Source organism: Phasianus colchicus, chromosome 6, assembly GCF_987193195.1.
Source record: "Phasianus colchicus chromosome 6, bPhaCol1.hap1.1, whole genome shotgun sequence".
In the NCBI taxonomy this organism is placed as follows: Eukaryota; Metazoa; Chordata; class Aves; order Galliformes; family Phasianidae; genus Phasianus; species Phasianus colchicus.
The window spans coordinates 45,515,627-45,528,052 of record NC_143441.1 but is presented as its reverse complement, the minus strand read 5'-3'; the positions used below and the strand labels follow the sequence as shown (position 1 = coordinate 45,528,052).

The window sequence follows — 12,426 nt, the reverse complement described above, 5'->3', positions numbered from 1 at the left end:
ATATATATAGTAGTTAAAATGTGAGTTGATAAAGCTGCTTAGTTACTGAAATTAATCTGTGAGAATATTACCAGTATTGTGTTTCTCCAGTGTTTGATGAGATTTGTGCCTTTCTTAGTTGTAGCAGTATGTGTGGGTATGGACTTGTGTGGTGGAGTAGTGCTAGGTTTCTTGGGAAGTTTTCCCTGAGCTATTTAATCTAAACTTGCTTCTACTTAATCCTATCTCAGTACTTTCAGTTCTATCCTTGTGTAACCTTTCTGCCCCCATTACTTCAAGGGGATGGGAATAGTTTGTCTAAGCAAAGCTGTGGTTCGTTCCTCCTATGTGTAATTATTTAGAACAAAATAATTAAAAAATGTGTATGAAGAAAGTGAAATTACGATTGGCAAATAAGGAGTCTAGAAAAGTCACAATATTTTCTATATTTTTACTTCACTTGAAAGCAAATTATGTTGTGACAATGTTCTTTGTATCATTACATCATTTTCTCCAGCTTCCTAAGTATTTCTGCCCTTTAGAAAGAGGTGCAACTTGGTGTTTTTTTCTTGAGTTGCCTGATACATCAGGGTTACAAGGCAGTAAATGAGAGCACTAATGTTAACATTTCTCTTATTCTGGTCTTTGAAATGAGTTGTCATATTTAGCTATGCTTGGGAATACCTCAGTGAAAGTCTAGATAGCTGGGCAAATCTGAGTAAGGCTGTCAAACATTTATTTACGGATTTGTTGTCTTTTGCAGTATTGTTTTTTCTTGAATTTGGTAATTTTATTGGAGATATGGTTTCAGTCTGGAATATGTTCCTTGTTAAAAAATACTGCCAATGTTCGGAAGTTTGAGTAGTTTCTGTAGTTAGACTTTGTATATTTTTCCTGTTAATGATCGACTTTTTCTGAAATCTAGAATCAATCAGACTTGTCAGATGAAGAGCTGAATGATGACCTCCTGCAGAGTGACAATGAAGAGGAACAAGAATTTCGGTATCTCTTTTCTAAAGCCTGTGTTCTGGATAACTGTTAAGTTATGTGCACAACCAACATATGCAAAGTGTTAATGGCTACCACTGATGATAGCTAATAATGAAACTAAAGCTAAGCTAAAATTGTTATATATTTGAAACATACTTTTGCTTCTTAGTTAGCCACTTAATGGTTTATTGTATAGTGTGTTTAGTAGCATTGTTAGCAAATGAGTAAAATGTTTAGTTTGTTTAAATAAAATTAACTTAATCAAAATCTATACTAAAAAAAATAACAATATCTTGAAGAAATGACACCTTCTGTGCTGTTTAGGGCTATCTGTAAGTCTTGCAGAACTTGTGTTCTATGCCTTCTTTCTGTTGCAGTAGACTTTCTTCTCCTGACAAGTCCTTTCACTGCCATCCTGCTTTTAAAAAATGTATCTTATCCCTGAGTATCTTGAGGAGGGGAGCTCCGTAGTTTATAAAGTTTGAACCATGGCTTAAATATATGTGTAGAGTACACAGCAGGAAATTTGTATGAGGTTTTTAGCGTTAAAGCAAGGAATGTAGTTGGTTGGGAGCTTGAGGAGCCTGCCATGTGAATGCTGTGTGTTGATACAGATCTGGCATTTAAATTATGTGCATTACAAATCCAAACGGCAATCTTAATAGTGCTATGAAAATTTTGGTTCAAACAGGCTTGATCAATTATCTTTATCCCAAAAAGAGGCAGAGGAGTGTCTTTAGCTTTCTTTATTTGAGTAAAGGGAGAGAATGGGGGGGCAGCCCTGCCACAGAGTGTCTCAAAGTTTTGGAGGTGCTGCCTCCTTTTTATCCTTATCTCTTTCCTCCTTTCTCTCCTTGTGTGTGATCCTGCTGTGTATCATTACATTGCATGTGCAATTAACTCTAACTTTATGCGGCCCAGGGTGGAGTAGTTAATATTACTTAGCCTATTAAGCTTGTACAGTAAGTCCAAAGTTCCTGAGTTCAAGCTGTCAGTCGATTGCTGTTGCTTTTCCTGGTTTCCTCTGGTTCTTCTTCCTGATAAACCTTGTTTGGGAGAGTTTACAAAATAAGTACAGCTATCAAGCCGAGAGTAATTTGCAAAACTTTGCACAACCTGTTTACAAGGACATCTTGTAAGCAAGCCTTTTTTGTCTCAATAGTTCTGAACTGGATTGAAAAGTATTGGAAGATGCTTATAATGTGGAAGTAATGCAGTATGACTGCTGTTTTTAATGACCTCTGTCCTTTGGGTGCTATTCTTGATGTGTCATGCTGTGCAGGTGCATGTTCTGAATGGTTATATTCGTGTTGCTCTGAGACCTCCTTCCTGTCTTTGGCCTGAATTAGGACATGGGGATGCCTCCCTTTGTTGGCTTGATGATGGGGAGGTAAAATATCTCTGACCATTCATCTCTATACTGGCTGCTCTTCCCCACTCGCAGGAGTGGTCTGTTCCCTTCAGCATGGGAAATCCTTGCTGTTTCTGCTCTGTATTTCCTCTTCGTGAGCTGTGGGCAGCAGGGATAGCTATGTGACTGTAATAGTGCTGAGAAAGTATCTGAAGTGTGGTTGTGGAAGCAGGTTTCTGTAGAAAATTCTTGCATTTTTAGCAGCTTTATTGCCAGGATATGAAAGCTTTGGTCCACTCCTCTCCCTTTGTTTCCACTGAAACTCATCTATGCCTCTATAGTTGAGAGGATAATGATAATCCTGCATAATGTCTTGGTTATTGTGTTAAATCTCCTCCATCTGATAGATGCAAATTGCTCAAAGCTGCCTTGATTTTTGTGCCTTCAAACTTATGAAAATGGTTGATAATAGGAATGTAATTTAAAAAGCAACAACAAAAAGCAATCTTTGTTTTCCTTGTACCCAGAACCTCTCAAATCAAAGAGCTTTTTGTCCCTGCTTTTATAATTAGTCTGTTGTTAATGAGTCATTCTTTTCTGTGTTGATGACACTAGCTAGTGTCAAACAGTAAATTCTGAGTTTTGCTTTTCTTCCAGATAATCTTCTTAATGTTTTACTTTGCTTCTATTCCTTGTCTATACCAGTGCTGTTACTAATTTGGAATAAGTCTTAGGCATTTAGAAGACATGCGTATATATTTATAATTTTGACAATATATATTATATTAGAATAGTAAATCTGTCAAAAAACCAAATTCAGTGCAATTAAGAATGAACAATATTAATGCATACAATTGAAAAATAATTTACAGGTTTGAGAGATTGGGAAAACAGATGCAATCGTGGTAACTTTGTGAATTTTTTGTTAGTCTTGGAATTAAAATTAAATCCAGCCTGCTTTGGTTACTGAGCAGGACTTTTGCCAGTTTGACCTGTTAAACCGTCTGGCTGGTTTGATTCCCCTGGTCAAATAGCCTGCAGCTAGTGATAAGCTGCAGTACAGTATGCATTGCGAGAGCATGGCATAGAGTCAAATAGTGTGTGAGGTACAATTTTATTCATAGACTTACAAAATATGTATTTGTTGGCTTTATTTTGCTCAGTCTTTGTGTGTACACTTTGAGGGTTTTATACTTCAGCCTTTTAATCTTTTTCCCCTGTACTGCAGTTCTCAAGGTGTCACGGTTAGCCTCAATGCTACGTCTGGCATGTTTGCATCATACGAACTCTCTGAGAACATCAGTGATCCATCAGTCGAACATGAGTCTGGGTACAACCAAGGAGAAGATGAAATTGGTTATGACAAATCTGAAGCACCTGAAGTGTATGCTTCAGAGTATTCGGAGGAAGGACATTACGAAGGCAACGATCCTGAACTGACAGAAGACCAAATAGAATATGGGGAAGAGCCTGGAGAAGATGATGAAGTGCTAGACCTTGAAATCAATGAGCCCCTAGATGAATTTCCAGTGAGTTTCTTTCTATTGTATCTTCAAAGATAACATTGCTTCACGTGCATAGGGTTTCAGACTGGTTTGAAATCTGTTTACCTCCCTAGGGAGGAGGGGAAATTAGACCTATTATCACTGTCTGCCAGTTTCTTTATCTAGGCTGTGACAAAGTTTGTGTTGACAGCTTGTTTGGCGGTAGGTAATGCTCCTTTGTCATGCTGGAAGGCAGTTGAGAATCATGACCTTGAGGATTGTATCCTTAAAGAAGAAAACTGCTTTGTGTGGTGGAGATACACTGCCAATTGTTAGAAGTACTTAATGCAAAAGCTTTTATCCAAGCTTTAGGCAAGATCTGATAAAGTCTTTCGAAGGTGAAAAGATTATTGACCTGCTAAAGACATCTTTAAGGTGCTAATATCCCAAAGTGATTGATGTCCTGCTTGTTCATCCTTTTTGTAACTGAGAACTGTCTAAACCTGAATAAAGAGATTGGAGGTTAGTTCAGAAAATGTCACCTGCATAATTCGTTATGTTTTAAACAGTGTATTAGAGAACAAGTGCTGTCTTTAATTGCTAGATAAATGATATAATCTTAATTAACACTGTATGTGATCAGTCAGCTGTCTTAAAACGTCATCAGACTTCCTGAGAGGACATTTTTGTTCTCCTTCATTGATCGGAGGTATACAAAGTTACTGAGAATTGTACAGAATGTAACTCATTCATTTGTAAATGATCTCTGTTTTCTAAGAATGTTTTTGTTACACTAAAATCTGGTGTTAATGTGTGTGTGTGCTATAGGTGCATATTTCTTCTGGAAAGAAATCACTGCAGTTCTTGCTTCATGGATTTATAATCAAAAGATGTAGAAGTACAGAAGCAGATGACAGCTTTATGAGATGACATTATTGGAAACAATGAAAACATTTTAGTTATATGTATTTTTTTTATAATATTGAAATTATGGTCTAGTTAAAAGCCTGATAATTATACCTCCTATGATCTATCACTTATAGTTGAGAATTCTGGTAGATAAAATCATCCAGTTCTGAAAATGATAACAATGCATCCAGAGCCTGTTTCTTGATGGATTTGTGTTTCTGTAAAGTTGGCCTTTGTCTTCACAGTTTCTTGCACTGTTGTTTTAGGATGAAGATTACATGCAGTCATACAATCAGCAAGCAATGGAAGAACAAGAAGAGTATACAGCTGATGAGGAGCTGGAAGAATCCCAGGCGATGACAAATGAATCTGAAGAGGTATGTTGTGAATTTAATGGAAAACTGAATTGAGTTGTTTCAAAATTAGAATTAACAGTATTGCTGGGTAAGAACTAATGCAACTTTGCCAATGTTGAATTATTGGTGGCATTATTCTTTTTATATGAAGATGAACTGTGATAGCATCTAATGCAATAGCACTGTCGGATATACGGAGTGCTCTCTGCCCCTTGGGCTGATAATTATAGGGGAGCTCAAAGTGTTTGTATTTAATTTTAGGTTCAGCATTAGAAATTTTAGAAATCCTTTTGAGTAGGAAAACAATAATAGTGCATTGTGGTTAGGCTGTTTAAAATCTGTGGTAACAGTGGTGAATCACTTTTCAGATAGATGATTTCCTGCTGTTGAGAGTGATGGTGGAGCTCCCTGGTATCACATTTTGAGGATGAGTGAGAACATAAATGAATATTCTCTATATTAGAAAGGCAAAGATGAAATTTTTGTTTTGAAAGAAGTTGTATTGGGACAGAAATTTCTGTGAAGTTTACTTTAGTTCTTTAGTTAGGAAGGACGGATAAGTTCCTTCATTTGCAAGGAGGAAGCATGTGCCAAAAACTGTTCAGGTATATGTTACAGCCTGAAACAATGATATCATACTTGTTACTAATTTGCCTTCCACACCAAATGCTTGCTGCAGAGGGATTTTTTTTTCCTTTCCCCACCAGGAATCTAGTTTCATATTACTTTTATCCAGTTCTTAATTAAATAGGATTGAGTGTGATACCTGCTGAGAAGCGTAGTCAGAATGTGTGCCCTCTGTGGAGACTGAACTCATCAGAAAATTAATTCCTCAAAGACACAGGAGCATTCTTCTCTGAGGTTCTAGCAAATGGGTGTGCTGTAATACTCTCTGGTTGCATGAAACTTAAAATAGCATTCTTTGGTATGGGAACAGTGATATTGAAAGACAGCCTGTGGTGTTTACTCTTCTGTGCAAGTGTGATATCCTCAATCAAATATAACTTAAATATCATTTATTTTCTATGTATTAAACTTATCCTTATAAAAAAACAACTGTACAACACTTGAAGAACTACTTTTTGTCCATTCACTGAATAAACAGTTCTCTTGTGTTCTAAAAGCAGTCTGCACTTGTGCTATCTGCAGCCAAGGGCTCTATGAGATGGTGAGAGCACTGCATGTTATATAAAACCAAGTACTGATTTCTCTGTCAAACTTATTGCTTAAAGAAAGCACAGTTTTGTATTTAGAATATAGAGAATATTTATTACAGAACTCTTGATTAGTTGAAATTTTTCTAATTCAGAATTCAGTTGTTTTCATTCAAAAGGCAACATGAATGCATTTTTATTTGACTTTTTAATAGAAGTTGTTCAACATGGAATGCAAATGTTCAGTCTGCATCTTTATGCACTTGATCTATATTCTGACTTGATTTTCATGCCTTGCAGATTGCTGCAGCTTTTTTTATTTCCAAGACAGTACTATCTTTTTATTTCTTTTCCATTCCAGATGTTTTATTTACTTTTGCATGTAGGCTGCCAATTGGATTCTCCCAAAGAGTATACCACAAGGAGAGAGAGCCAGAGCATGCACTTCTGCATATGATATAGATGCATGTCTTCAACTACAAATAGTTTTATTATTTGAATGTTATGTAATGTACAGTCCTCACTAAATCTGATAACATTCACAGCTTGCAAACGAGTAATTGTTGGCATCTCTCCTGTAGAAGATAGAGAGCAAGACTGGAGCTGTATTAAATAAAGTGCTAGTAAATAGTGTTATTTTTGAAAATTGGCATCTCATTAATGAAGAGAGCTTGATAGAAGTGTTTTGCAGTGCTATATCTTAAACAATTTCCACATTTAAAAAAGAAAAGAACAAAACCTCGACCAAAAAAAGCTCCCAAACAAATAGAACACCTCACTGTATTGCATGAAGAATTTGTAAGTCAAGAGAAAATCCAACTGGCTGAAGGATTGAAACTTGATGGGGGTGACTGATGAAACAGAGAAGTGAGAGACCTGTTGGAGTGGCACTCGAGTGGGAAGGAGTGCCAGGCTAGAACTGCTTTGAGGCATACTTTCTCACTTGATATTTAATTTGAATTGGTGCCTAGAACTCGGATTTTGAAATACAGCAGCACTCTGTGGAGCTTCCTTGGAAACTGTAGCAGTGCTTCAGAAAATGTTTTTGCCTTCGCTAGATAGAAAGAAAGACTTGCTGCCTAGATGTTTCAGCAGCAAATAGAGGTAGTAAAACTGTCAGTTACATGAGTTACTGTGTTCCAAATATTTTCAGAAGAATGATATCCCTAATTATTTCTACAAAATATAAAAAATGAATTAGAATTCATAATACCATTGTCACTTTAATGTTGGAACCAATCTACTGTGAAGTCAGTGATGGAGGTTTCTCATTACATACTTTTAAACCATGTCTTGAGTTATGCTTATAAAAAATTCAGACTTAGATGGAAAATATTTCAAAAAGAAATGCTGCGTATTTGTTTTCTTTCTATAAAACAGAGACTTAAAAGGGGACAAAACGCCAACATTTGTGTTTGTTGGGAGAGTGTTCATTCTATGCTTAGCTAGAACTCTAGTGTTAAACTTTTTCTTAAGTTTCGAGATACTTATCAGTCTGGAAGAAAATGATGAAAAACTGCGAATCAGAACAGTCAAATTGTAAATATTTTTCAAAAAATACTTAGAAATTTTATAGTCCCATTTTCCATCTGTAGGTGTCCTTGGAATCAGTGTAATGCCCTCTTAACTGCTCTGTTATTTCTTGATCCCTTAGGATTGAGCAATTGCTGCTTAGTGTTAGCAGATAAGCAGGGGCTACCAGAGGCCAGCAAATTCATAAAAGATTCTTTTCATTTCTAATCTTTCCTGTGGAAGAAATATGACTTAACCTTTACAGTGCTTACCTGGTTTGTACCTCTTGGCAGAAAGGTCTCCAGAACAATTGCAGGTCCCATCTTTAGGATCCTGAACTAAGATCAGTACTGAGCATGCTGACTAGTGTTTTGTGCTGCTTTCCTTGGGCTTTCTATGCCTCTTATCAGTTTTGCAGCTGCCTGGCAAGCTGTTGGTGCAGGAACACTCATTGCCCTGTAGCAAGTCATAACCCAGCATGGGAAGTTCTAGGCAGTGACTGGGATTTAAGGCATAGTTATCTAATGAGGATGGTAGGTGGAAGGTCATTATTACTTTTCCTAATAATGAAAAATCAGCAAAGCTCTTTAGGAACTTTGCACAAAGTGTCATAATGGGCAATGTTAAGCTCCTTTTGAGGAGAGTTGCTAAGAAGCCTTGGCTGGCCAGTCAGTCAGGTGATGTTAAGTGGCTGTTCCAGGGCTGTTTGTGTGTGCAGAGAGATTCACCATGAGCTAGTATTAAATAGAATCCTTTAAGTACTGTTACCTATTAATTCTTTGCCTGCACTTGATTTCTTTCCTGAAAAGTAGCATCCTTTTATATACTATAATACTGGGAAAATAATTCATCCTATCTAGCAGATAATAGAAAAGGGTATCTTGTGTGCTACAGCTCTTAAACAAATTGTAGGGCTAGGGTGTGTTTTCCTACACAGCTCAGATAACCTTTCCTGGTACTATATATAGAGAACATATGGTTGACTGTCTGACACGTTCACGTCTTCATCACAGCTAAATAATCCCTCAATAATAGGTATAATCAGACTTGGACATTGGTCAGCATTCTCAAGCCTTGCCTTTCCTCAGTGCCTGCTTTTTTATTAGCTCTTTTTATTATTATTATTTTTTCTTTGGTAGGTAGCACTTATGTGGCTGTTATTTGTTAATAGGTTGTATGAACATTATACTGATGAAAAATGTGAGTTAGACCCAAAAGAGAACAGGATTGATATCAAGTGAATGAGAATAATAGAGTAATGCTGCTCTAGAAAAATTGGAGAAATGGCCATGTTAACCATTCTGGGCCTGATTCTTTAGTCCAAACTATGCTCAGAGCTCTGGACAAGCTTTGTGCTCATACATGAAATTACATGACTGAAACCTGACTAAAATGAAAAGAAAAAGTGGAATCCCAACACAGCTTTTAAGAGACATGGGCAGCAAGAATAGATGTGCTTGGGTTTTCATGTTTTGTAGTAGAGCAAGAGGCTCAGCACAATGAGAGCTTGTCCCACAAAGGAACCATCCCATGACTTCCTGATCCTGAAGGAAAACGAGCATTGGAACAGTAAAATTATGGCTTTTAAGATATTTTAAAGTGTAGATTTGATGGAGGTATTGTGCTATGCCTTTTCTTCTTGGAAGTCCCTCTTTTGGAAGCATCACAGAATCACCAAGGTTGGAAAAGACCTTTTAAGATCATCCAGTCCAGCCACGACCTAGCCAAACCCTAACAACCCTCTGCTAAATCAGAAAATTTCTAGCTTTCTTGTTTCTGTTCCTTGTTTTTATTAAACTGTGTTAAAGGTTTTTCTTTGTTAATGTGCCTCTTTTGTTCCAATGGTTTCAGCTGCCTTTCCTCTGAGATGCTCTGATTTTATGTGGGTATGTTAATCAGACCAGTTGCTCTCAATTTGGATTTTTGAGGCTTGCATTTCTTTCAGTCTTGAAGGACTTCCTTTGCCTGCCATCCTGTCTGTTGTTTATAGTTTTATTATTTGATATGATAAGTCTGTGTGTAAAATAAATATCTCTAAAAATATATGGCTTAGAGCTTTTTGTAAACTTAGACTGTTTGGTTAGCTTTACCTTGAAGAATTTCTACAAAGTCAGGAAGTACAATGCTTGAATATGTGCTTAGATTGGATAAACAACAATCTGAAATGTGATGGGATCAGTAACTCAATAAAGCCCAGTAACTAAACATACGAGACCAAAGCTGGTGAAGCTTTGAGCTTAAGTTCTTACATTGTGCAGTCTTTTACAAGTTGAAGATGTCTTGCCAGGTCCTATCTTTTCTTGTGATTTTTTTTTTTTAATAACAAAGTGGGCTCCTGCGTGATGAAATTGGCAATCTCTTGCACTATTCTGCTATTAATTCCTTTTTTGATGTTTGACTTAGTATCTGTCTGCCTGACTGACACCTTTTGCCTTTTTCATATAAATTACTGCACCAATCTGGTTAATTAGAAGATTAAACCATTTCTTGCATGTTATATTTCACTCACTTTTGAACTGTCTAAGCAACATAAAAGTTGTGATGTATTTAGTGACTTCACAAAGAATTAAATTGCATGTGCAGACTCTAAGAAATGAGCAAGTAGGCTTCTACGAAAAATAGCCAACTATAGTAACCAAATAATTTATGGAAAATCATATTACATTAGAAGATTTTTAATTTTCAATTCCAGAAATTAAATATAACTTGTGTAACATTCTAAGCATTAATTTTATCTTGCCAGTGCAGGAAATGACGTTTATTTACATATTTTAATTTGAAAGTGAGAAATCCATTTTCAATTGGGACATTTTCATCTAAATAAATGTTCTCTGTTACAGAGAGAATTGGCAAGTAAATGAGGACTGGGGAGCAGCATTCCAATATACAAATTTGGTATATTCAAATGTTATGCAATCATTTAATCCATTCTCTTCCCCAATGAATTAAATATCAGAAATATTCAAAGGGTAGAAAAAAATAAAGACAAATACAATTATACATACCTAGGGGAGTGAAGCTGAGAAACGTGAGGTTATCTGTATTTTTTTCTACAATGCAGTACTTGTAATTGTTAAGAAATTTAAAATAAAAGATGAGTGTTTGGGTTACTTGAATCTGGTTGTATCCCAGGATTGTCTCTTAGTCAATTCAGAGATAGAATATGTTTGTTCAAAAGCAGTTAGCAATCTGATGATGGTTTTTATTGGAGATTCCATATCTCTTGTGGCATTGCATCGTAGTATGTTTTATTGGTAGATATTACTATTTAATTGATTATATGTTGTGTTTCTGAGTTTTTTAGTTGCTAAGTTCTTAACATTCATTGAGTTTTTTGTTATGTAGTGGCAACAAATTTTTTAAGGAAGCCTTTTCTTCTGAATCTCACTGATATCAAGAAAGTAGATTTTCAGTTTGCATTATCTGTATTTTGTGATTCAGGCAGCTATTGAATCTCTGGAACTTCAAGAAGAAACAAAAGAGGAATCTGATGAAGAGGAAGATGATGACGAAGAGTCTGGAAGATTGCGTTTCAAAACTGAACGGAAAGAAGGAACAATAATTAGACTCTCAGATGTCACAAGAGAAAGGAGAAACATTCCAGAAACTTTGGGTGAGATTCTGTGGCAGTGGACCATTTTGAAGAGCTATAATAAAAGAAACTTAAGAGGCTTTATAGAACTTTTGACAACTACTTTGATGGTGAAAGATAGAATGGCCTTCTTCTAACTTAGACTGGCCTCTTAGTTTGTCCAAAGTCATTTTCAGTGTGTGCTGTGTCCGTCTCCTTGGTGGTAATGTTTAAGCTTACAGCATTTTGAACGCGAGCACGGTGTCTTTTCTTTGATGTTTTTGTGGTGTCTTCAAAAGCCTTTCTGTTCTCAAGTGGTGGCTGCCTGATCTTTGTTTTACTCCTTATTGTCACGGAATACATTTTAAGGAATTCCTTGAGGAAGAGTTTCACTTTATAACACAGACTTTGTTGCCTGTGTTCTGCTGTCAAATAGCTGTTACGTTACTTTTTTCCCTCTCAAGAATATGTTGTGAACCTATTGTGTTCCCACTTGCTGATCCCCAAACCTATTTTGGGTGCTAGAAAAATATGGAACCCCCATCTTCTCTTTTCAGGTTTATGAATTTATCACTGTTCAGAAGAAGCAGTAGATAAGCAGCTTTCATACAGCTGCCCTGTTTCAGTCTGTAAATAGAACAAAATTGGCTTGTGTTTTTTGAGGCTTTCTGAAACTCAGTGTGCTGTGAGGGAGACATCTGTATATGATTTTTTTAATTAATATCTTTCTCATCCATTGGTTGTAGCATAATTTCTTATGATTTTGGGCAAGGTGTATATTAAAGGCCATCATTTCGCACTGTTTTCATAATCAAGTAGTGGTCATGATGGAAACAGGACTGAAAGAACCCTCTGCAGGAGTTCACACAAAAATAATCTATGTGGAAAAGGGGCATTTTGTCTGTGCTGCATTCCAAATGTATTTTCAACCATAAGACAGTATATCTTATTTGTAAAAAAAAAAGGTGCTGGTGGCTTTACAGAGCAGGTTCTCTTATTTTTAAGAGTACATTGGAATGGCTGAATCTCAGTACTTAATTGTGAAGTAGCTTGCAGTTGCATGCACTTTCATATCTATGGTTCTACTCTGTAAGTATAAAAAAGAGACTATCCAGTAAGA

General features: G+C 36.3%; 1 protein-coding gene across 4 annotated transcripts in view; it reads left to right on the top strand.

Annotated features, from left to right (window-relative positions):
- RBM33 (RNA binding motif protein 33) overlaps positions 1-12,426 on the top strand; it is a 95,436-nt gene that overhangs the window by 15,353 nt on the left and 67,657 nt on the right. For all 4 annotated transcript variants that reach the window (XM_031615949.2, XM_031615950.2, XM_031615948.2 and 1 more), the window contains exons 4-7: positions 905-981; positions 3,549-3,849; positions 4,980-5,090; positions 11,177-11,348. In XM_031615949.2, coding sequence (XP_031471809.1) covers positions 905-981; positions 3,549-3,849; positions 4,980-5,090; positions 11,177-11,348 — 661 coding nt within the window. The remainder of the gene's footprint in view (positions 1-904; positions 982-3,548; positions 3,850-4,979; positions 5,091-11,176; positions 11,349-12,426) is intronic.